The sequence below is a fragment of the Primulina tabacum genome, chromosome 18 (genome assembly GCF_025594145.1).
Source record: "Primulina tabacum isolate GXHZ01 chromosome 18, ASM2559414v2, whole genome shotgun sequence".
Taxonomy (NCBI): Eukaryota; Viridiplantae; Streptophyta; class Magnoliopsida; order Lamiales; family Gesneriaceae; genus Primulina; species Primulina tabacum.
The window spans coordinates 31,726,656-31,751,565 of record NC_134567.1 but is presented as its reverse complement, the minus strand read 5'-3'; the positions used below and the strand labels follow the sequence as shown (position 1 = coordinate 31,751,565).

The following is a 24,910-nucleotide window of genomic DNA, read 5'->3' as shown; positions in this document are numbered from 1 at the left end:
TATAAAGCAAAAACTTGTGTGAAACGGTCTCACGGGCCGTATTTGTGAAACGGATCTCTTATTTGGGTCATTCATGAAAAATAATTACTTTTTATTGTGAATATCAGTAGGGTTGACCCGTCTCACAGATAAAGATCCGTGAGACGTCTCACAAAAGACATATTCAAAATAATATGTGAAACATATATATCGCTTGTAGTGTGAGCGTCTCGTGTATATATAGCCTACACGGGACTCAAACTAGTACCATCTTATTCCCAACCTACTTGTTATTTTCAACGTCATCTCTCGAGGAAAAAGAAAAAGCAAGAAAATGGCCGAGAGGAGCAAGATCCTGATCATCGGAGGAACAGGGTACATCGGCAAATTTGTATTGGAAGCAAGCGCCAAATCCGGCCACCCCACGTTTGCTTTGTTAAGAGAGACCACCATCTCTGATCCTGTTAAAGGCAAAATCGTCGAGGGTTTCAAGAAATCTGGTGTCACCATTCTCATTGTATGTTTTTGTACTCATTTTGGATTCCATAAAATGATTTGCTTCTTTAATGCCCTGTCGAGTAATCTTAAAAAGGTTGGATCATGTGTGCTTACGAAATTATATATGCAGGGTGATTTGTTTGATCATGAGAGCTTGGTGAAGGCTATAAAGCAAGTGGATGTGGTCATATCCACCGTTGGTAACTTTCAGTTGGCTGATCAAGTGAAGATCATTGCTGCTATTAAAGAAGCAGGGAATGTCAAGGTTGGCTTGATTTTCCTGTTTTTCTTGATACCTTCTTTTGTAACTTGGATGATTTCCAAAGAGTTTGGAGCTAGATATCACACTTTCAGGATATTCATGCATAAGTTTTTTCTTCTTTACATAAATAAACTTTTTTAGCAAAAGTTCGACCAATAATTTATTACTCAACATGTCTTCCCTACGTGTAATCGGGAAGATATGACAAACTATTGTTTATAGATATATCGTCACAAGTTTTAAGGACAAGAAAGTGTTGTGTACAATCTAGTCTCTTGTATATCAGTGATGTCTTGTGTAGTCTAAGTTCCTTAATTGTTGTCCAACTCCTGTGACTGAGGTTATTGCTCTCTTATATTTCTGCAAAAAAAACAAGCTATTTTTTTGTTCTATGTTGTAGAGATTCTTTCCTTCGGAATTTGGGAACGATGTAGATCGCGCGCGTGCTGTTGAACCAGCAAAGTCTGCATTTGAAGGCAAAGCTCAAATCCGCAGAGCAATTGAAGCAGAAGGAATACCTTACACCTATGTGGCATCCAACTTTTTCGCGGGCTATTCGCTCCCAACGCTAATTCAACTAGGTGCTACTGCTCCCCCAAGAGATAAAGTGATTATCTTAGGAGATGGTAACGCTAAAGGTATGATAACTTTACACACACACACATATACTTTTAACTTCATTCAAATAGCACAGTCCTTGGATAAATCAATCATCCATCAAAGAAATAAACCATTTTGTCCCCGGTTTACAGCTGTGTTCAATTATGAGCTCGATATCGGAACATATACGATCAAAGCAGTGGATGATCCCAAAACATTGAACAAGATTCTGTACATCAAGCCACCTAAGAATATCTATTCATTCAATGATCTTGTTTCGTCATGGGAGAAGAAGATTGGTAAAACAATTGAGAAAGAGTATGTTCCCGAAGAACAAGTCTTGAAACAAATTGCAGAAGCTCCAATCCCTATCAACATCATACTCTCAGTCAACCACTCGATTTTTGTGAAGGGGGATCAAACATATTTCGACATCGAGCCGTCGTTCGGGGTTGAGGCCTCGGAGCTGTATCCAGAGGTTGAATATAAAACAGTGGAAGAGTATCTTGATCAGCTTGTGTGATATGCCGCCTATAGTATTGTTGTGTGTGCGCGTGCGCGCTTATTTATCTGTTTCTACAAATCAATCTCAATCCCGAATGTGATCGAGTACAATTAAAACAGCTTACAAATTTGTATCAAGTGCTTGCTAATTGCTATATTTATATAAGTTAGTTAATAACCAATAACATAAAAGATGTAGCCAAATGAACCAAAAATAAAATTAAAAAATAGCTTTATGTTCCGATTAACTAGTAGTTTTTTAAGCTGAGTTAAGATCATTTTATTCAGGCGTTTCAAAAAAAGCTACTTACTAATAAATATGTTTAAAGTTTTAATTTACTTATATTTTTTTTATATAAAAATAATTAATTGTTGGTATTGAGCAAGGCTAAAATCCAAAAATAACCCTTTATATTTGGGTGGCAAGCAAGTCTTCCTGCTTCTGTCACTCACTGTAACCCTCGACGCTAAAAAGGCAGCTGAAAAAAGACCACACAGACGGGGAATCATTCAAGATTCCTTTCATATTCTAAGAGCGAATAATCAATAAAAATCACTACTGAATGGGGAGTTTGGGGCGGGCAGTATATTCGCTTGGGCGCTGGATTCGAGAAACGGGGCAATCCATTGATCGCCTGGGCAGCCGTCTCCAGGGAAATTACTATCTCCACGAGCAACGTAAATCCCTCTTTATTATTTGGAATTATTTTTGGGGATCTCATCGAGGACCCACATTTTGTTCGAATTTATGGATTGGGTTGAATGCCAATTTAAGAGATCCTGAACGTGCTTGTTTTAGTTCATGGGTTGCGTTGTGATTTGTATAGTTTTAGTTCTTTTGAGGTTTTTGAACGAACCGTAGTATTCTTCGAGCTTGGCGGAGAAAGGAAAATCTTGGGGACAGAATTTTCTGGTTGAGGCGTTGTTGATCTTTTCCCTGGTGTTTAAGAGAGAAAACATCAAAATTAGTTTCTATCGGGAAATTATCGGGAGTATGAGAGAGACTATTTAAAAGGATACTTGGGATGGATTATTAGAGTTAAAATTTGGATATCCGAAATAATTCTTAGTGTTTTTTTTTTCAACATTTTTAGTTACCCCAAATAATTCATCTGCAAGGAATGCCTAAAAATTTTAATTTCTTGAGGGTTAAAAATTGCAGCGTATCATCATTTCACAATTGTTGTTTTCTCAAGATTTTGGTGTGCGACAGTAGAAAGCTGCACCTGACTCAGCATGTGGTAGCTGTGAACCTCGGCGTAATGTTCATAATCTGCATATGTGGTGGCCTCTGTCTGAACATATGGAATTAGTCGTATATCATGTTCTTTGTTGTCCATCATATCATATTTACCAAGGCTAATCTAATAACTTTGCTAGGAAAATCCTGTAGGATTTTGTTGGGAGAGTCCTTGTTATTGTTGAAATGTTGAGCGGAAAAAAAATCTGCAGAGTCTTGATTATTAGAAAGACGTATAGTATATATCAAAATGGTGAGGTACAGATCCCACTCCGCAGATTTTCTTTTCTTTGTTTTCTTTTGTCTAGCACTTCTGGCCATAAAGCTCCAAGCCTCCAACTCTTTCATATTTTGTGTTTTTCCCCTGCAACCTGAAATTTCTAATTTTTTTTGCTATTTATGAATCATTATTTTGAGGTAATCGTGCTAAAACTTGCCAGTATATTTTTCTGCCATGTTTCAAATTATGACAATTGATTTGTAATCTTCTTTCCACCGCCTTCAGTGATATTTTTTGCTTTCTTACACCCATCATTTCATAGTCACTTGTTTTTAGTGTCTAGGCATCGAACTTTGATGAACCTTTTTGATAAGTCTCCGGTAGTGGATCTGGATGCTTTTGTTGCCCCAAGTACCTCTGTCATCGGTGATGTCCGAGTTGGACGAGGATCTTCTATATGGTATGGGTGCGTCCTTCGAGGTAGGTTTCAATCAAGAACCCATAGTGATACCTGTCAAGTATTTCCTGATACACTGATATTGAATTCAATTAAGCTTCCTTGATTGAATCGACCTACTTTCATTTGATAAATAAGCATACAAACTGACTCTATCATCAATTAAGATTTTTTCATGTTTTCTGGATGCAGGGGATGTCAATGGCATCACTGTTGGGTCAGGGACTAATATACAGGACAACTCTCTTGTTCATGTGGCAAAATCTAACCTAAGCGGGAAGGTACTACCCACTATTATCGGAGATAATGTCACCATTGGTGAGTGATCTCTTGCTTGTCCTGTTGGAAATTAGTTGCAATTTTTTTTTTAATACAAGATAACACTATAATAGTAGTTCCATAATCGTCTGCGTCTTGGTTTCGTCTGCGTCTTGGTTTGTACCTGATTTCCAAAATATGGTTGCATAAGATTTGGATGCACAGGTCATAGTGCTGTTATACATGGCTGCACAATCGAGGATGAGGCTTTTGTTGGTATGGGAGCTACCTTGCTTGATGGCGTGGTCATGGAGAAATATGCCATGGTAGGTGCAGGATCGCTTGTGAGACAAGATACAAGGGTACCTTTTGGGGAGGTATGCTTTTATTTGCCCTTGAGAACCTAGACATCTAACAAAAAATGTGGATTTCTAATTGTTAATTGGGATTTGGGTTAATCTAGGGATGCTTGTGAGTTGGGCGCATGATTCGAGGAAATGATTTGTTCTTTCCTGATTCCATAGGCTCCTATTTGTTCTCAGGCTCTGACTTATGTCTATTTTACCATCGTCTTTCAATTTTGTATAATTTGACTCAAATTTATATATATTTATGCTTATTGGTGTTGCATCGATTTTTAGGCGTGACTGATATCTATAGCAATATGGTGCTGGTTTATTACAGGTGTGGGCTGGTAATCCGGCAAAATTTCTTAGGAAACTTACTGACGAAGAAATAGCTTTCATTTCCCAATCAGCCACAAACTACATCAACCTTGCGAAGGTCCATGCTGCTGAAAATGCCAAGCCCTTTGACGAAATTGAGTTCGAAAAGGCATTGCGCAAGAAATATGCTCGTCGTGATGAAGAATATGATTCAATGCTCGGGGTGGTTCGCGAAACTCCACCAGAACTTGTTCTTCCAGATAGCATTCTGCATAAGTCCCAAAAGGCTGTTCAATGAGAATTTTTTCCTGCGGCTGTTTTGACTTCTGTTTGTGCAGATTTTGAGATAACAATTCACCACTCTTTACAAATAAAACGAGGGTTTGCGTTGATTGGTTGCATCCAATTTACAACGGGAACCATGCTGTAGCCCATATATGCATGACGATACCTGTATTTGAGACACTGTTTTACAATGAGTTTTCTGAATTATATTTTGCCATGATACGTGATGGCACTGCTTCGCTTCCTGTCCGAGGTCTTTTTTTTAAAAAAAAAATAGTTATACTTAATTTTAGCGACTGCTGTTTTATGCTCTAATATTGTTATATGAATGTGATGAGTCATTTATATCTAGCATATGATAATCTCATAATTTTCGATAATTTTTAATCGAAACAATTCAAAACCAAATGTCGAAATGAAAATAGCACGAAATGATACCAAATGCCATCAATCTATTCTGGAAAAGAAAAAATTGACCGAGTATGGAGCATGTTACAACAGAGAACTCGAATCTTTGACATGGCGAGGACGTATCAATGGAGCTTAACAAAACCATAGTATCCTTCTGCTCCAGCATCTTAAGTCTATAAAAAAGGGGATATTTTGTAAACATGTCGTCAATTTTTAACAAGAGATGCGGTGATATTGAATAACGTTATCAGATTCAGATATCCATTGGAGCAGCCCCTTGGTCAGCAGGGGTAGCAGCACCTGTATCAGCATCACCAGCTTGATCTGGAGCAGCAGCTTCGTCAGTAGGGTTATCTTCACCTACAAGCTCAAATTCATTGATCAAGGATTGCACAGTTTCTTGATCCAGTATATGGAACGCCTCCCCGACTCCCATTACGGCAATTGTGCATATCGAGTTTGTCATCTTCTCTCCTTGTATAGTTTCCCTCAATGCAAAAAGTGCATCCTTGATCAGATTATCTCGTGACGATTCCATGAAACTCTCGAACTTCCGTTCTAAGTAAGTTTTGGCAGCCTGTGACCGAGATCCAATCGCAAATGCTTGATATTCAAAGTAATTGCCACTTGGACAGTTGTAATATAGGTGAGCTCCAGATTCATCAAGACCACCGACCAGCAGACCAACACCATAGGGTCGCTTCCATGATCGCTGTGTGCAGACCTGCATAATGGTTAACCAGAACGAAAGAGTAATTACTCTTACGAGATAATAAACGAAACTTCTGCTATTAAAAATTGAAAAAAGGGGATGGCGGCCAATTTGAAATGTTAACAATTAACTCGCCTTTTTACCAGATTTATTTACGGAAAACCAGAATTCTTCCTCAATAACACATTTGATAATAGTCAGAAGAAACAAACTTCATCGAGGGTGGGTGCTATAATGGTTAAGTAGCACACTACCAGATACTTGAAATGGACATTAGTAAGAAATCTACATCTAAATCTGATATAAAAAATGCAGCAGCAACTCACCAAGGAACAGAAAAGTTCATAACCCACCATCATCAGTGGAGCAATCCATCAAGAAATAAATGCACGGGTCACTTTTAAGTTTTAACCTTATTACTAATGGATATTTAACTTGGATTGACATTTGAGAAGCAGCTTTACAAAGGTGTTCTCAAAAGTTGACCGAGGATTAAAAAGATCATTTTTAGCACCATTGTTCATCGGTAAATCAGCAGATTCAAGGATAGTACAGATCATACTTCAGGATAATAACCAATAAAACGCCAACTAAATTGCTTATTTCCAATTAAAATAATCCCCAATCTTAAATTCTTCAATCTTACCTAGGTACCAATTTGCAATCACAAATTCAAAGACTACCAGTTCTCAAATACAACCCTAATTCAAAATCGGCTAACCATTTTATATTTATCACACAATAATCACCAAAATATCAGTACAGTCGGAAAACACATAAGCAACTTACTGAAACAAAAAATCAAACCTGAGCTTTGTCAGCAAGCTGAACAACAAGACGCCCGACGGGGAGCTGCGACTCGTATGTGTAGGAATAATTGATGCACTCATTGCGCATGTATCTGGAGAGGACGCGACCGTCGGCGGTGAGCCCAGCAATGGCGACGCCGATGTGATCGTCGACCTTGAATATCTTCTTCTGGTGAGAAGAAAGCTCGGAGCTGGCCTTATTAACGCAAGCCAAGACTACGTGTGTCTTCGATCTCAGTCCTATCGCAGCCGACCCTTGCTTCACCGCCTCCATTGCATATTCTACTTGAAACAACCGCCCCGCCGGAGACCATGTCGTCACATCGGTGTCGTACTGGTTTCTGAACATGTTTGGATTGTAGATTCGGTTATTTGTACTCTGTCCTACTTTCTTTCAGATTGGCTATTACCTTCGTAGCAGGGGAGAAATGAAATGGAAGGGTTTTTGATTGATTTTGCCTGCCTTTGTCTTCAAGCCAAGAAGAATGGATCTATTACGGGCCTAAAAGGAGTATAGTTTGAACTAAAGAATTCAAGGGCCCAATTTCATTGCAGCCCATGAAATAGCCCAACTATCAGAACCAAATATATTAAAGAAGTAAAGTTTGAAAGAAAGAATTAAAGGACCGAGTTCCTTGAAGCCCATAGCATAGCCCAATAATCAGAACGAATATATTAAAGAAGTCCAGTTTCAAAGAAAGAATTAAAGGACCGAGTTCCTTGCAGCTCATAATAATGCCCAACAACCAGAACCAACCTTGCAGCCCATACGATAGCCCAACAGTCAGGCAGTTGACCTCCGGTCTCTTCTGGTCCGCCGAATTTGATACTACCGGTGGATATAATATTAAACAAAGAGATCCACTATTCCATATTTTAATTTGTTAAGCGCTCGAGAAAATAATAAATCAGCTTTGCATTTGAATTTATAATCACTTTCGTAATATATACTAGCCACGTGATAGTACTATCAAACAGGTCAATCCAGGCCAAATGCACAAGAAGCACAAAATGGAAAGCCAAGGCCAAGATTTTATTTATTCACAACTTTTTTAACTTGTAGCATACAAGGAAAATCTAATTATTTACGCAGGCAAACGGGTTCATGTTCAAAGTTGGTATGTAGCCGCTGCAGGAGTTCCATTGTTATATGACTGCTCCATCTCTAATGGTGGCGTTCTTCAGTATGACTGTAATCCCAGATCGAATGTAAAATCCTTCGTCTGCTCTATCTGCTTCTTCGACACCCTTATACGTCCAAGAATTGAGATATTTTAGCAGTGAGACATTTCCAGTACACGAACTTTGAGACCTAGCTATGATCAGCAAGTTAGAGATAACGATGTAAACAGAAACTTACATCTTTGTTTGTAATGATCACCTCCTTCCCAATCTTTGCATTTTTGTCGATTATACAATTCCTTCAAGAAAATTTCACAAATCATTTCAGTACAAATGTTAACACTAGAATAGAATAAATCAAGAAAAAGTGCAATTGCCTGATTTTTGTATTACGTCCCACACCGATTGGAACCTTCCCCTGTGCTAGAACAGCTGCAATTTCAGATTCTGTTTGATAATAGTCTGCACCCATCATCATGGTATCCTGAAATTTAATATGCAAAACGGTTTTGAAACTGGATATAAAAACTCGTCCACTTTAAACCTAAAGATGTTCAGAACTAGAACCAAGTGATTTTAGCACATACTACTGACCTTGAGCTCAACACCATAGTCTAAGCGTGACCGTATGCCTACAATGGAATGCTCTACGCTACATTCCCGTAAAAAACAGCCATGCGAAATTATCGCATCCACTAACTGCAAAAAAACAGAGTTCATAAGATAAACCCAAACAAGATGCAAAGAGAACATTTGCCAAATACTGCATCCATACCTTGCATTTTTCAACTTTAGTAGGTGGCAAGAATCTTGGAGACGTGTAGAAAGGGGTTTTTGGATCATTGAAATCAAATTTTGGGGGCTGAAAAAAGAACATGGGTCACATTAAGCTTGTCACTCTATCTAGCCAGCATTAAAAAAACTTTTATTTTCAGATTCAGTTGTCTTGGTTTTTCAAGCTAAAGTGGAACAGTGGTTCGAAGAACATTCTTGGGAAATGACATATAACCTGCTCTGTGAGTGCCAAGTTGGCATCAAAGAAGGATTTTATGGTTCCAATGTCTTCCCAGTAGTCGTTAAATAGAAATGCCTGACAAAAGGATGCGTCGTTAGTGACTGCCAATTTGAAGTCGCGCTACAAAAAGGTTCTTGTCAGATCTCACCTGAATATTGTGATCCTTTACAGCAGAAGGAATAATTTCGGAGCCAAAGTCGTTGCAGGAAGGATAATTCCATTTTAAAAGCTTTAGCAGGATGTCCGTCTTGAACACATATACACCCATTGATGCAATGTAAGGAAATCTTTTAGCCTCGTGTTGAGATAGTCCTAGACGAGAGGTGTCAACTTGCTGAAGAATATTTTCAAATAGTTGAAAAGTAAACATGTTAGAAAAAGGCTGAAAGAAAGAACTACAAAATGCAACTATAGAGCTCTGCTTCAACCACTTTTTAGATAACGGAAAAAGTGATTTGCTTTTCCAAAGCATTTCTTAATGAAGTAGTTTTAAAGTTAAAGTGATTTTATATCCGATTTCAAACTCACAACATGTCAATGAGAAGAAAAGCAACTTCATATTAGTCACATAAATAATCAATATGCAGTTATTGAAGCCAAATCTGAGAGAGCAATGCTTAGGACATTTAAGCTTAGATAATTAGGTTCATAGAGCGAACTGATTACCATTTCGTTCAATGCGGAGCCCTTTGGTTTCTCAGCAAAGTGAATAATACGTCCAGTTTCATCAATTTTCATCAAACCAAAGTCTGATGCTCGACTGTAATGACAAAAGTACCAAGACCTGAATATACGTTGATTTGAGGCCGAGCAAAGTTCTTTCAATGAATAATAAAATCTCGGCCTTTTATTGAGTCATAGTCAAATAGATTAATAAAGCATGTACCTATCATCCATGGGTACACACGACACTGTGATGTCTGCATTTGTATCTATATGTTTCTGCAAGTACATTGTTCATCAGAATACAAGTATTGATAATTAAACAAGTATTACCTTTGTTTGCAAGTCACCCAAGTACCTGAATGAATTCCATGTAATCCATCCGGTATAGATGGTCTCCAGACAAAATCAAGATGTTCTCAAGTTTCTTGTTTTTGGCATCCTACAATCAGCAAAGTTAGGCGAATTCTAAACATATTGGTGAGGACAGTTTGAATACACACCTCAAAAACCCATATAAATTGTCGGACAGCGTCTGCGGTTCCTTGAAACCATCTTTTTCCTGTCTCCCCGGGTGTCTGTGTAGCAGCTAGAACCTGTTCCCGCGATATAATTTCTCAAGAAGTTACTACATGTTTTGGTCTTTTAAGTCACTATCAGCCGTTGACAGTGTCCTGTGAATATATCCAAATGGGATCATGATGTAGGCATCTTACCTCAACAAAACCATCTCCAAAATTTAGGCCATTTCCGAAATTATATAACCGAGCAAGGTGCCGATTGAGGGAGAAAGAATTGAACTGAGTTAAAATGAAAATCTTTCTTATCCCACTGTTGATGCAGTTACTCATGGGAACATCAATTAGCCTATAACAACCACCAATTGGGACCTGCACAAAACAAAGCATTCGCACACAATGTGATTCGGCTTATTTTAACAGTGTTAAAATCTGATAGCTGGTGACAAATATCGATTCCTATGTCGAAACTTTTAAGCTTTAACAACTTTTTGTCCAACATTCACCGAGTATCAATAGTACATATTACAGAGGGCGACTGAACATGAATTTACCACTGATATATATGTTTTACTCGTAGCATGGTTTATAAAATGACATCAAACAGCAAGCCCACTTATATTACCTATTAAACTAACAAAAAATAAATCCAACAATCAAATTGAGCATTGATATTTTCTTACAGCAGGTTTAGCTCTTCTGCTTGTAAGAGGAAAGAGGCGAGTACCAGCACCTCCGCCAAGAATGACCGAGGCAACAGAAGTCGGATCTGCCATTGGACGCTCTTCAACAAATGATGACGATTCAAATGGCTGAAATAACCAAATTTTAGTAGCAAAATAAATCTTGAAATTCAATCCTAATAAACATTCGTTCTGCAAATAAAATATCATTCAATTAGTGGTCAAAATTTACCACCATTTCTTTGTTAATATCACGTGTCAGAATAGAGAATGCAACTCCAGAATTGGCATTTCTTGACCTTTTTCCACAAAAATTCTTCAAATTCTTTGTCCCGATTCCAAATTTTTTCGTCAAACTCGGTCCAACTTTTCCTCCCAAAAACCCATCATCTCCCTTGCTTAAACCCTCGTTGATTCGTGCTGGTAGCACCTTAGCTTTAATGGCGGCACAGCAGGAATAATCCATTTTTACTGAAATAACAGAAAAAACTTAGATAATTTAAATGTTAAACAAATAACAAAGAGGAATCCCATGAAGCTGGATAGAATTTTACTATAATTGGACAGGAACCTGAAGGCGTGACTATTGTTTGCCAAAAGATCACAGGTTCTGAAAGAGAACATAAAGCTTTGCAGAAAATAACTCGAAAGACAATAGCACTTTTAATTTAAATTATATTATAAAAACTACCAAAAAAACAGATCAGAAACCACCTGATAAAAAACAAGAAAAGGGAAAAAAAACTAAGACAACATCAAGAAAGAAGCGATCAAAGAACACATTCAGAAGCCATAATTGAAGAACCAATATTTGTACCAAAGAATCGAAAATCTGCAGCAAAGGCTCAATGCATGTGATTCAAGAAGATGGGCAGAACAAGAAAAGGTGTGAATAACATGATTTAACGAAAAGGGGTCGTGGATGTAACGTTAATTTTTCACGATTGGTGAATTTTTCATGGTGAAAAATACAAGAAAATATATAATCATCTAAGAAAGATCTGATTTTTACGTTTTGAAATTTATGCATTCAAGTCACAAAGTGAGTCGGCTATACAAGTGTTAAGAGAGTGACGGGGAGTCACTGATACATCAGCTTCAAATTCCCATAAATGTCTGGGAACCACAAAATTAGTGAAGATGAACTTGTATTCAATTATTATTACTTTATATTAGCCACAAGATTATTATATCGTTTTTTACTCTGACACACTACGATTTTTCTTTGATTTGGTGTTCTTTTGGAATGCGCCAGTTGTACGATTAGATTTTCATTCCATTTTTTCATATTATTATAAATATATACTTTTTGATTATCAATGAATGAAGATCAAGGTATGAGCTGAACAATTACCAATCATCTTGATTAATTTATATAAAATGTATATTTTAAAAAAAAACTAAAATGTTAAGGACAAGTTTGGATACAAAAATCATAATTTAACAAAAAAACACTTAAATAAATTACAAATTTTATTTATTTTTATTTTAAAAAAATATAAATAGTTTTGATGTTTTGATAAATATTGAAAAGTTTTTTTTAAAAAAAAAAAAAAAACTAGAAGTAAAAGCGAAAGCAATAAGCCGGAAGCCATGAATTCTAGTTTCTAAAAATATATTTTTTTAAGTATTTTTCAAGCTTTTGTAACCATACAATACACATTTTAAGAAAACATTTTTTTCCGTTTGTCTGTTGACTTCTCCAATCGAACAGACTCTAAACCGAGTATTATTAAATCATATTCAATTTTTATTTTTGATTTTTTTTCATAAGTTGATGATAATTCTACACTTTGATATTTTTCAAAAAATTTATCAATTTATAGATCATATTCAAAACAACTAATATAGACAAATCAACACTTTGATATTTTTATTATATCAATACACACACAATTTTCATGTGTGATATGTTTTATGTAAACAATTTTTGTATATTTATTTAGTTCTTTTTTCCCTTTTCCCTTCGACTCCATTTAGCAAATTATCTTTTGTATGGTTAAGATTGGAACTTGGACCTAACTCAACCTCAAAAGCTAATTCAAATTGTCCAAGATTATATCTATAACTCTCAAGTATTTTATCCACCTGATGTGAGACAACTAATGTATATTTTATGGCCTAATAATAATTAATTTCTAAGCAAATCACATATTTAATAGGAAAAATAAAGTTATTACGTGATATAAGCTATAATATTAAATGATCAATTGAACTATGGGCTATGATATTAAATTTCGCGTCGTCAAACATGATTAGACCTAGATTGAAGCTAGGTCAAAGGTTATATTGTGGTTTTCTGTTTTTCTATTTTTCTATTATATTTAGTTTGTCGTTTTGTTATTCTTTTCGGTAATTATAGTATAGAATGACTCTTTTAAATTCATTTAATGAATATCGAAAATTTCTCGTGGACCAAATCTATTAGTTTTTATCCAAATAAATAGTTGATAATAAATATTGTTTTTTTCTTGTGAAATCAAAATGAATTATGTTTTATTTATTGTTTATATGTAGTATGAAACTCAAAAATCAGATTCAAACCAGGAAATTTTCACTTTTTTAAATTTTAAAATTTTGTCATTCAAATCCTTTTGGAAATACCAAGAAAATTTATATTTTGAGCTTCTTCAACATTCTGCCTACACCTTATTGCTCGATCCATTTCAGAAGCGCTGCCCAGTCAAATTTGGGCCAACTAAATTTTGGATTGTTGGACCGAACTTTGGAGCCCAGTGTGAGATCTTATTTGGAACGGGAATAGTAAAAGCGCCGAATATACTTTTACATACTCTCAAAAAATTTATAATGCCACGTACAACATCAAAATGTACCGAACATGTTGAGGATGTGATTATGTGAACGTTTGTTTGATCAATGTTCATTGGTTCGATTTTCTTAGCCAATATATTTTCGAACAAGTCTGTCGCACACACAAAGTTTGCTCAGTACGATTGCCTTGACTAACATAATTTGCAGGCTACTGCGTTATTTTGAATGTTTTTCAACTGTGCACCTAAGAGTAGTAGTTTGAGTTCCATCATCATAAAAAAATAATTAAAATGTTATAAATATTAAAAAATACTAATGACTACTATACCTAAATTATCGAACATTTTTAAATATACCACAATTTAGCAAGGTAAAGAAATATAGTAGGTCTCTCGTGAGACGGTTTCACGAATCTTTATGTGTGAGACGTGTCAATTATACCGATATTCAAAATAAAAATTAATACTCTTAGCATAAAAAGTAATACCCCTACCGATATTCACAATAAAAAAATAATACTCTTAGCATAAAAAGTAATATTTTTTCATGGATGACCCAAATAAGATATTCGTCTCACAAACTACGACCAGTGAGACTGTCTCACACAAATTTTTGCCAAAAAATATGCTTCTTTGATTTAATTATAATGGTTGAAGAAATTATAGATGAGTGTAAAAGAAAATTGTTCTTGATTATGGTGTCATATTTAAATATAAAACTTTGTAAGATTCGAATCCAAAATAATATTGTGTTGTACACTTGCAATTTTGGTTTGAATTTTTTTTCTCTAAACTTAAATGTCTTACTTCTATGACAGAGACTATCGCATCTGAGACATCAAAATCACGAAGGCCAAATGTTCAAATATAATAATGAATAGTGGCAGAAAAATAAGGTGAATAATTTATTTCTGCTGGAATATTAGAAAAATCATATATTATTGTATCTTTTTAACAGTCTCGTGAATATGGCACATTGAAAGTTAAGTTAAAAACGGGGTGCGACATTTCAGTTCCTTGGCAGCAAAGAATTGAAGAAGAGATTTGGAGAAATGGCGATCATGGATTAAGGAATTTGAGGGGTCAACACCCAACACAAACGCGACCTCATGATTGATTTTTATCACTATTTTTTGTTCGTTTTTGTTTTACGAAAATTGTTAACCAGAGTTGTTAAATAAATACATTGTAATATTTTTTAACCAATTTAAATAGTTATGACAATCCGATGTGAGATAATGTATTATAAATTTAACCAAATATGAAAATGTGTGATATCTTATATCTAGTGACTTGTTCTTTATTGTTGTTTATTGTGCAAATAAATAATAAAATAAATAACACAATGACACAATAATTATTACTTTAAAATACTTTATCTGTATATTGAATATTATTATATATATACGTATTTGCTTCGGTTTAGCATACTTTCCGCGAAATTTAGAGGAAATTTAATTTGGCAGTTGAATAACGTCAAGCAGTTTAAATATTTACAAAGTCTTCGTGGACCATATTTTAATATAATTATATGTGATGCCATCGAATGTGCTTGTAATTTCCTTGTAATTATGTGAAAAAGTGAAATTTGAATTTAAGGCTTTCAAATGTCAATGACATCACATGGACGTGACGTGAACAAGTCGATCTACTCTGTATGAGCAAGGCAAGATGACCATATCACTGCAAATACCGAAAAAACCAATATTATAAAACATCGTTTGCACACAGAATTATTTTATATATACATTACATGATAGTGTGTGTGTGTATATATATATATAACTTGCTAAAAAAACCAAATATAATATGTTTGTTGATTAAAAAATCTCTTGATTCTTGATTATGGCATCAGATGATGATCAAATCATGCATGATGCATCGATCACGCACCAAATTTCATGCTACCTTATGGCAATATATGAAGAATGTATATAAAGAAGTATTTAATCTCTTATGTGGAGTCCCTAACATTGACTTTATTCCATACATTAATGGAAAATAAATTCAAATTTGACTTAGAATTTACAATTCAAGCCTAATTTTACATCTATTGATAAAAAATAAAAATAAAATCGTGGGCCGAGTACATATATAAACCCGCCGCATGGTCTCCAATAAAAAAAATTTAAGATAGTCTAAAAAAATATTTTGTTGAGGGGTTAGCTAGCATGACACAAACATATATATATATATATGTATGTGTGTGTGTGTGTGTGTGTGTGTGTGAATTAAAGTATAACTAAAATTAAAGTTGATTTATTCTAGTTTAATGCGCGAATTAATGCATAAATATTAGAGGGCTCTCACCCAAAGGAAGCCACGAGTGGGTGGAAAAATCATTTATAGAAACACCATCAACGCTATATATTAATTAATATTGTTGAACTATATAATAATATATAATATTAATTAGGCTAGGTATCGAGTTTATCGGTTCTAATAGTAAATTAATTATTCCTAAAAGTTAGATTTTAATCTATTACGATATATTGAGTAACGAAGAGTCTCTTAAAAAATTTAATTTAAATTGTTTTTTTATTTCAGACTAATTTATATAAACTTTAGTCCATTGTATGTGTAAAAATATCATTCCGGTCGACTAGTTCCTAAATAACTTTTAATTCTTTTAATGTCATCCTCTAGTAACGTAAGTATTTCAGTTAATTAATTATCACAATAGATTAATTAACTATATTTTATTTATTTAATTATCTTAATTTAATGTTATCTTATTTGATGTTTTGATAGAATAATAAATAATAAATTCAAGGAAATGAACATGTGGGTCCACGGCCAGATTAAATCTTATTTAACACCTAATATTAATCCATCTTGCGTTACATAGCCGTAAAAATGGAATAATGCACGATACATGAATTGATTCAGATATTAATTAGAATAAAAATAATTAGGGGTTGTGACCCTTTTCTCCTCTCAAAACTTATCTCCGCAAGAAAAGGAATCACAAGATTAAAGTTCCGAAGGCAACTTTGTCATCCAAATCCCATTCGAAACGCGTGTCCAAACGGGGCCCCAAATGTTTTTATCCCCTCTTCATTTTCCTCAAAGTAGATACCGCCATTAGTGGATAACTATCTTATGGATAAAATACAATTTATTTTTATTTGTAAATTAAATCCTGATTAAATACAATCAGTTATATATATATATATATATATATATATATATATATATAATTTCCAAATACTTTTTTTATATCGTATCCCAATTGTAATAACATAAAAAATTAAAGATAATTTTATCTAAATAGGTCTAATGTAATCTTAAATATTAAATATATACGAATTGTTAAGATCACGAACCTGAGCGTGACTATACCCCAAAAATTAGTTTAAATGAGGATGATTGTTAAAGTTAATATATACAACTCTCAAAAACTTAATCAAATCGATATGAGATAAACTAACACGAAACATTATTGAAGGGATAGATAAACAGAATAATTGATGCTATGCGAATTAAAGTCGCATGAAATGAACAACTGCATGCAACATATAATTATTTTTCTTTGAATGAAAGCTTTAAAAAGAACAAAGTTGAACTTGACTTGAGCGTGAGTTGTATGGTGTTTCCAAAGTTGGCGAAGCCACACGAATTCACGGGATCATTAGTTTTTTTTAGTTGTACATAACTTTTTATTATTACGATATATGTGACACAGCCTTTTAAATATTATTATCATTATTATTATTTTAAAAAAATAAATAAGTGAGTAATTTCCTGTTCATTTTTCAACGAGAAATCATTAGTTTTTTCGTGCAAATAATCGAGGACTCAGCACTTGGCTGGCGTTCATGTAGGTTGGGGTTTAAAGTTGTGATACAAACATGAAAATTCCACTTCTTTTACCTTTCGGTGTGAAAACAATAAAACACAGGGCTCATGGCATATTTTAATTTCAAATTTTGAAAAGTAACTCTCACCCTGTATAACTGCTTGATGTTGGTTTCTTATTTTTATTTTTTTAATTAACAACTTTCACATAAAAATTATCTTTTAATATTGTAATTATTTAATAAACACAAGTAATATATAATATTTATTTATTTCGTCATACACACAGAGCGTGTGCATGATTCACTAGTGTGTGTGTGTGTGTGTATATGTATCCCTATAGGTATGATGTACAATAAGATTTGTAACTAACCTTTTAAATTGCGGCAAACGTACCTTTAGATGTGATTGTGATTATTATGCAAGTTTCAGTATGTTAGGAAAGAACACCAAAAAATGCTATGAATATGAAATGTTCGATGAGATTAAGAACGTTAAAATTTGTGGACCTCTATTTCACCAAGTGTTACTTAATATGAATACCGATGATTGGGATTAAACAAGTAACAAAGCTCGGATTGAGGTAGCAAGTGTAACAAGATATAAAAGGGCATGCATATTGAAGTACGGCAAAAACTTGTGTGAGACGATCTCACGGTTCGTATTTTGTGAGACATATATTTTATTTGGGTCATCTATGAAAAAATATTACTTTTTTATACCAAGAGTATTATTTTTTATTGTAAATATCGGTTGGATTGACCCATCTCACAGATAAAGATTCGTGAAGTCGTCTCACAAAATACCTACTCTTCAAGTACATGTACAATTATTGTCCATTTTGTATCCAAGTCAATTCAATGTCATATCAACGAACCTATCCCGCTTGTTGTCGCTCATTCTTGACCAAACTTTGTTGGGTTAAAAGGTTTCTTCCTATTCTCCAAAAAAATAAAAATAAAAAATTTCTTCCTTCTTTTTAACTTTTTTTTTTTAAAAAAAACATAATGTTATGCTTTCTATTCTCAAATAAAAAAGGAAACTTAATTTTCATTACGAAATCGTTTGTAAACAAACAATGTATAATTACTGACTCGAATGAAATGGTATACATACCATGTCTCCATATGCTGATACGGAAAACTAATTACGTTATATAATGTAGATTAAACATTTTTCATTTTTAATCATATTATCAATCAATTCACAATTTTATTAAATTAACTTGAACATTTTTTTACAATTTTTCATCGGATACATCAGCAATTTCCAGGGCCATGCCAGAATTTCCGACTCAATTCATAATTTTCTACTGTTACGTCAACATTTTCAAATGAAAATGAAATAAAATATGAACAAATACGGAAGTCTAATAGACTAAAACTGTGTAAATTGTAATAGTCTATAACATGACCAACAATGAAAAATATGTAATTTACAAGACAAAAAATATTATTATCTCTATATTTAGTATCATTTTTTAAATAATTTAATCGTGTTAACTAGATATTGGAAAACTAGCAGAAATATTTTGAATTAATTAAATATAGATAAAACAAGAAGTGTAGTCAGTAAACTTTGTTTTTTCAATGATTTTCTTAATTTGTGTAAAAATACAAATAAACTTAGATATTTTGAATACACATTATATATATATATACACACACACATTTATTGGAATTTTTTATATTTATATTTTAACAATGAAAAAAAAAAAAAAAAACTGAAATTTGAATTTTGACCGAGATGCATCTTCACAATTCACACACATGCTATCTTATTCACCGGTTACTATTGAATGAGGAGCAGTTATTGTTCCACTACCACCTTCAATGGTTCCTTATATTAAAAACCGGTACACGATTTATTATGTTTTGTGACGAAAAATTTATGCTTTCATAAAAAAATTTGCTTGAGATTTAAAATTGTTATCTTCGGCAGATATCTGTCTTTAAGCTAACTTCAATTAAATATAACCGTCAAAAATTGATATTTTGTTGTTGTCATATTATTTTTTCTGACAAAATAATAATCTAAACTTAGATAAATATTTCCTCTACACCTGGATTCATTATTGTGTACACACAACTAATACAAGGCAAATGGGATAAAATAATAATTTTGCTTCACTACTCGGCTGGTCAAATATAAATACTTTTACCACTGCAAGATACGACCTGGACAAAGATTAAGCGAAGCCAGTGCATGACTTAAAAATTTTGGTCCACCGTCGGTCTGGAGAATATAATACAAATTAAGGAGATGGATCATGGCAATTGGCACCAACCAACACAAATGGGTAAATTAAATTGTCCCTCCTCCTCTGGCATCTATTTAAAAAGGTACTTACTCAAACCCGAAATCTCCATTTACCCGGTCTCCTCAAATTCCCTTCTTGTGTTCATGTATAGAATCTCTCTGTTTTCCCAATCCACGTGCCTTTCCATTTCCACTTCCACTTCCTCTGGTTTCTCCCCTCATTTACGCTTTCCCTGTGAAAATTTAACCTGCGTTGCTGGATGCTCGAGGAGGACCGGCTGTTCCGAATTTTGAGTATGGAATCAATGGTGTTTGATAATGTCAGGTTTGAGAAGGAGAAGGCAGTCGCGAGATTCAATCGAATCGTGAAGTTGTGGCAGTTTTTCGAACTTTTGGTGGTTCTGGGGCTGGTTTCGTGGTCCTCTGTGCGTGTTCCGGCGGTTATGAAAGTCGCGGGCGGGTGTTTTGTGGAGTTCTCCGCGTATGTATTCAATCACCACGTTGTTTTCGTAATCGGGAATATCATTATCGTTTTGCTCTTTGTGATTTGCCGGCGGAACGACGCGTTGAGTCTGTCTGGAGGTGGCGATGGTTTGTATGATGATTACGTGAAACACATCGAGGCGGTTCATCAGCGAGAGCATCCAACGGGGAATGTGGAGCCAGCGGTGGGTGAAGACGTCCATGCCTTTGCTGATGACGAGAAGCAGATTGTGGTATGCTCGGAGGAAATCAAGGCGAATCCGCAAGGTGATGAGGTGACGACTGCGATCGAAGAGGCCACGAGACAAATACGGAGGTTCCAGAGGACGCAATCGGAAAAACTGAAGCGTGAGATCGCGGTGAGGCCGAGGCTGGAGCTCCAGAGATCGGAGACGGAGAAATACCAGAGAAAGGAGAATCCCGAAACAGAGTATTTCGAAGCGTCGGAGATCGACACTCTGAGTAGCGAAGAGTTCCGGCGTACTGTTGAGGCTTTCATCAATAAACACTGGAGCAAAAAGAGCAACTTGCCGAATCAATTCGAAAAATATGGGAATTATCACTTGGTAAAAATGACATAAATAATTACTGTAAAACCAGTGCAAGTTTTGGTGCCACTGAATATCAAGTACATTGCTGTAAGTGTCTAATTTTACTGTTATCTGATCTTAGAAGCTACATTAATTTCACCAATTTTATTGCACATTTAGCATTTTGCTCGAAGCAGAGGAGACCGCCCTTTTGTGTTTTTGGCATGACAATCTTTCTTCAGATACAAATACACATATCTAAACATAGAGTTTGTTAGAGCTCGTGTATATTTTTTGTATCAAAATGCAATTTATTGTCTAACTCAGATGTGATTAAATCTGGTTGGATCTTTATCAAAGGCAAAAAGAAGGGGAATAGTGGAGTTAAATTTCCAACAGCAAGGGATAAGATGTCGCCAAGATTCAATACAACACCACAAGATGATGCTTTCATTGAATTAATTAAGTAAGTTCGACCATGGTATATGATGTCTAATAAAATCTTTTTAGCATTTATCAATGCTAATATATGAAGAATGAAGCTTTATATTAGCTTATATCTATATTGTCGTCGCGCGAATTAAAAAATAAAAATTTTGAATTCGTACAACTTGTACCAAAAAAAAGTTCATGTAGCAACTAATATTCATGTTATTATCATATATTGTTCAATAAACATCATGCATTTCCTGTTGACGGTTCCCATAATATATTTTACATTTGCACTTCAAACTCAATGGTTTGAAGTTTGAATGATTAAAATGGACGGCCCGCAAGAAATCCTTGATGAGTGGCTTTGAAGATAACATTTTGCTTTACGCATGTATAATTAGCCAATGATGGTTAACCACTCAAATTTTTGTTACATACATTTCAAAAGTGACTTTTCTCTTTTGCAATATTGGGTGAAAAACTAATCCATTTAGTGCCAATTTTGTCAACTTTAACTACGCACTAATTAAGCCATAATTACCTTGCCCAAAGGGTAACATAGTGGGCTGTGTTGGAACATTCTTTTTTCTTTCCCCTCCGCAAGTGTTTTATAGCTTGCTACTCTTGGAGTGAGCTGTGGAATCATTATCGATTCCTTAAATTGCCATCTAAACCTCCATAACTATGTATCAACCTTCCGCCCTCACACACACTTATATATAAAGTAAATATTCTGTAAGATCAGTCAACCCGATTCATATTTAGAGTGCAGAGTAATACATTAAGCATAAAAATTCATATTTTCTATGAGTCGGATTGGATGGGTCGGATTAGATAAGAGATTTGTTTCATAAAATTGACTCATGAGATGATCTCATAATAACTTTTACGATATATTATATGTAAGCATATTTGGTGGTGATGTCAATTTTTTTTGTTGCACACTATTCAAATTTTTTTTTTTAAATCGTAATAGCAATAATGATAATGAGTCGGTAACATTTAGGAGTTCAGGTTATCTTGGTTGTTTTTAGTTGGGGGTTTAAATTTTCTCATCTCTCTTTTTTTCCATAGAATTCTTAGCTAGTGTCGGGGTATTTTTCCCATTTTTTTTAAAAAAATTTGAAACTCGTACAATGTCATATGTTGAATAGTCATTTTTGAATGATGACAACCTTTTCTTTTAATTTTTCACGGATAATGTCCATATGAATGCATGAATTTTGAAATATCTTATTCAACATAAAGACATAATTCCGAATTTTATCTCGTATGCATGAATTTCCAAAATAATTCCGATAGCCTAAAATTAACTTCACAATTACTTGAACGGGTGAGTCGTTACCTCACTCGATTTGTCAAAGCTACTTTTTTTTCACACACAAAACAATAATTATAGTAATCTAAAGCACAAGATATCGAGTTAACGTCAATTCATAAATTAACAAAATAGTTAAACATTTTTTTATGCTGCGAAATTCTCTTCTTTGCGGCGAATAACACCTCTAATAATCGATTTCTCAATAACAATAGTTGGAAGACAAAGAAACAAGAGTAGATCTCTTATGAGATGATATCATGAGTCTTTATCTATGAGACGGTCAATCCTACCGATATTCACAATAAAAAGTAATATTTTTTCATGGATGAGCCAAATAAAAGATCTGTCTAACAAAATACGACCCGTGAGACCATCTCACGCAAATTTTTGCCAAGAAACAAATTATATACATTAAAGGGAACTAAGTACGTTTCCCCTTAAACACCTCCGATATTCTAATCAACGATCAAGAAGAAAAATACACAATTTTTAGTACAACTTCGGTAAAGTTGGGGAATTTTTTGTATTACATGGAAATGGAACCTAAGCCTCTCCTATTTGTGAGAGAGGTTTATGTCAGCTCAAGTTGCGGCGAGAATAAAAATTTTTAGTCGTGTGAAATGCTTTTAATCCTTGCAACACCCTAAGTCCGATTCTTAAAGGAGTCGGCTAAAACAATAACTATTTTAACGCCAAACCAAAAGGGTGACTTTATGTTAAGTGATGCCAGTGATATGGTAATGTCATATAAAAATTCAAATGATCCTTTTCTTTTTATGACTGTATGGTGTTGTATCTTTAAAGTTTTAGAAATTATAATTATAAAAATGTGTTTCATAATTGATCTCTTCTATTTCTTTTTACAAAATTCAATATTTTTTTAAGATTTATAAGCCGATGTTTTGTTCTCGAGCCCTGTCATTTCACGAAATTTACCAAAATAGTAAAAAAAATAAAATAAAAATAAAAATAAACCAGAAGTATTTATTTAATTTCTCGAACTGCTACCAAACCAAATTCTCTGTCGGAATATATTTAATTCATGAGCGATCACCGAAATTACAAGTTATCATATTTAAGGTGTATATATATATATATATATATATAGGATGAGTATGACGTGGCCTGATGGGATGATCTCGGGTGGTCTGGCCTGGTCTGCCCGGGTGCTCTGTCCTAGACTTCTCGGATTCTTTAGCCTGGTCTGTCCGGGTACTCTATCCTGGAATGCAGGGGTGCTCTGACCTGGTCTACCCTGGTGCTCTGTCCTGGACTGTCCGGGTGCTTTGTCCTGCACTGCCCGGGTGATCTGTCTTGGTGGGATGACCCGGAGTCAGACAATCTGCACACACTCAACAAGATAATGTTAGTGGGGCGTCGGAAGGGTTTCGGCGTAGCCACTCCGACGCTCAAGTCAGTACAAGGTTCACCAAGTTGAGAAAATTTTATTCAATGCAGTAGATTGCCCTCTCCGTTTAAATGAACAAACCTGAATATTTATAAGATAGAATATAACCTCGATTATAAGGCATGAACACTGTTCCTTATTAGATAGCTACTCATGCCCTGTCATCTGACAGCTGCCCATACCCTGTACTCTGACAACTGCTCATGTCCTGTCATATGTTAATATGTATGGCGACCCAAACTGTTTGGGTCTTGTCATGGGCACCGATTATCATGCTAATGATGTATGGTAACCCATACTGGTCGGTGACCTGAACCCTGGCGAAAGTACCTTGGTCGGGCTGGAGTACCCTGGTCGGGCGAAAGTACCCTGGTCACCCTGATCGGGCGAAAGTACTCTAGTCAGGCTGGAGTACCCTGGTCGGGCGAAAGCACCCTGGTCACTCTGGTCGGATGAAAGTACTCTGGTCGGGCGAAAGTACCCTGGTCGGGCGAGAGTAACGCTCTACTCTTTGCATCAAATTGGAATTTGACTCGTGTAAGTTTTCTCTTTCCGTTCGAGTCCAAGAATGACCCGAGCCCTTTTCAGGTATCATACATGTATATCCTAATTTGTTAATTTTAATTCAAGTGGATGAAATTTGGCTTAGGCATGAACACGTACTTCTTGTTAAAAAATCTGCTATGTCTCGATTTAAAGTGTAATTCGGATTGGAACGAAGATGGGTTACTTAGAAGGAAGACGTAATATTAATATAGTGAATTGACTTAGTATAGTAAATTATGTATCTTTAGTCGTCTCATACAAAAGTAAATCTTATAAATAAATAAATTAATTAATTTTATAATCGTCTCACAATATCTTCTTCTCAAAATATTCAAATAAACTGCTCAACTAACACGACCTTATAAAATATTTTGAATATCGAACGATTGAGGTTTTATGTATGATATTACTACCTAACATGCAATCAATTACACCCATAGAATACAACTATTCGTCCCAGA

The 24,910-nt window shown here is 34.7% G+C and overlaps 5 protein-coding genes and 1 long non-coding RNA gene across 10 annotated transcripts; 3 read left to right on the top strand and 3 right to left on the bottom strand.

The window, feature by feature from the left end:
- The first annotated feature begins 236 nt into the window (after positions 1-236).
- On the top strand, positions 237-2,000 carry LOC142533605 (isoflavone reductase-like protein). The gene is made up of 4 exons (XM_075640430.1): positions 237-496; positions 608-742; positions 1,140-1,377; positions 1,492-2,000. Exons 1-4 carry the CDS (start codon positions 314-316, stop codon positions 1,860-1,862), a joined length of 927 nt encoding a protein of 308 aa, XP_075496545.1. The 5' UTR covers positions 237-313; the 3' UTR covers positions 1,863-2,000.
- Positions 609-1,133, bottom strand: LOC142533610 (uncharacterized). The gene is made up of 2 exons (XR_012816783.1): positions 950-1,133; positions 609-773 (listed from the first exon to the last, which is right to left on the bottom strand). It is a non-coding gene; the product is annotated as an uncharacterized LOC142533610 (long non-coding RNA).
- A 268-nt stretch (positions 2,001-2,268) lies between the features above and the next one.
- Positions 2,269-5,227, top strand: LOC142533607 (gamma carbonic anhydrase 2, mitochondrial-like). Of its 2 annotated transcripts, XM_075640433.1 has the most exons (6): positions 2,393-2,521; positions 3,040-3,341; positions 3,640-3,783; positions 3,953-4,078; positions 4,244-4,395; positions 4,703-5,227. In XM_075640433.1, exons 3-6 carry the CDS (start codon positions 3,660-3,662, stop codon positions 4,979-4,981), a joined length of 681 nt encoding a protein of 226 aa, XP_075496548.1. In that variant the 5' UTR covers positions 2,393-2,521; positions 3,040-3,341; positions 3,640-3,659; the 3' UTR covers positions 4,982-5,227. The 2 variants fall into 2 exon arrangements, with proteins under 2 accessions (XP_075496547.1, XP_075496548.1); XM_075640432.1 differs by lacking the exon at positions 3,040-3,341 and having other exon boundaries at positions 2,269-2,521.
- A 173-nt stretch (positions 5,228-5,400) lies between these two features.
- On the bottom strand, positions 5,401-7,380 carry LOC142533606 (proteasome subunit alpha type-1-B-like). The gene is made up of 2 exons (XM_075640431.1): positions 6,899-7,380; positions 5,401-6,103 (listed from the first exon to the last, which is right to left on the bottom strand). The coding sequence occupies exons 1-2, from the start codon at positions 7,247-7,249 to the stop codon at positions 5,633-5,635; spliced, it is 822 nt and encodes a 273-aa protein (XP_075496546.1). The 5' UTR covers positions 7,250-7,380; the 3' UTR covers positions 5,401-5,632.
- Positions 7,381-7,944: 564 nt separating this feature from the next.
- On the bottom strand, positions 7,945-12,024 carry LOC142533319 (glucose-1-phosphate adenylyltransferase large subunit 2, chloroplastic/amyloplastic-like). 4 transcript variants are annotated; one of them, XM_075640049.1, is made up of 15 exons: positions 11,914-12,024; positions 11,134-11,372; positions 10,902-11,030; positions 10,417-10,590; positions 10,204-10,296; positions 10,059-10,142; positions 9,924-9,979; positions 9,704-9,797; positions 9,186-9,371; positions 9,032-9,112; positions 8,798-8,884; positions 8,617-8,721; positions 8,400-8,506; positions 8,261-8,321; positions 7,945-8,148 (listed from the first exon to the last, which is right to left on the bottom strand). In XM_075640049.1, the coding sequence occupies exons 2-15, from the start codon at positions 11,365-11,367 to the stop codon at positions 8,047-8,049; spliced, it is 1,593 nt and encodes a 530-aa protein (XP_075496164.1). In that variant the 5' UTR covers positions 11,368-11,372; positions 11,914-12,024; the 3' UTR covers positions 7,945-8,046. The 4 variants fall into 4 exon arrangements, with proteins under 4 accessions (XP_075496164.1, XP_075496162.1, XP_075496165.1 ...); XM_075640047.1 differs by lacking the exon at positions 11,914-12,024 and adding an exon at positions 11,719-11,907; XM_075640050.1 differs by lacking the exon at positions 11,914-12,024 and adding an exon at positions 11,719-11,907 and having other exon boundaries at positions 11,137-11,372.
- An 8,010-nt stretch (positions 12,025-20,034) lies between these two features.
- On the top strand, positions 20,035-20,793 carry LOC142532510 (uncharacterized). Its single transcript, XM_075638790.1, has one exon. The coding sequence runs from the start codon at positions 20,035-20,037 to the stop codon at positions 20,791-20,793; it is 759 nt and encodes a 252-aa protein (XP_075494905.1).
- Positions 20,794-24,910: the final 4,117 nt, after the last annotated feature.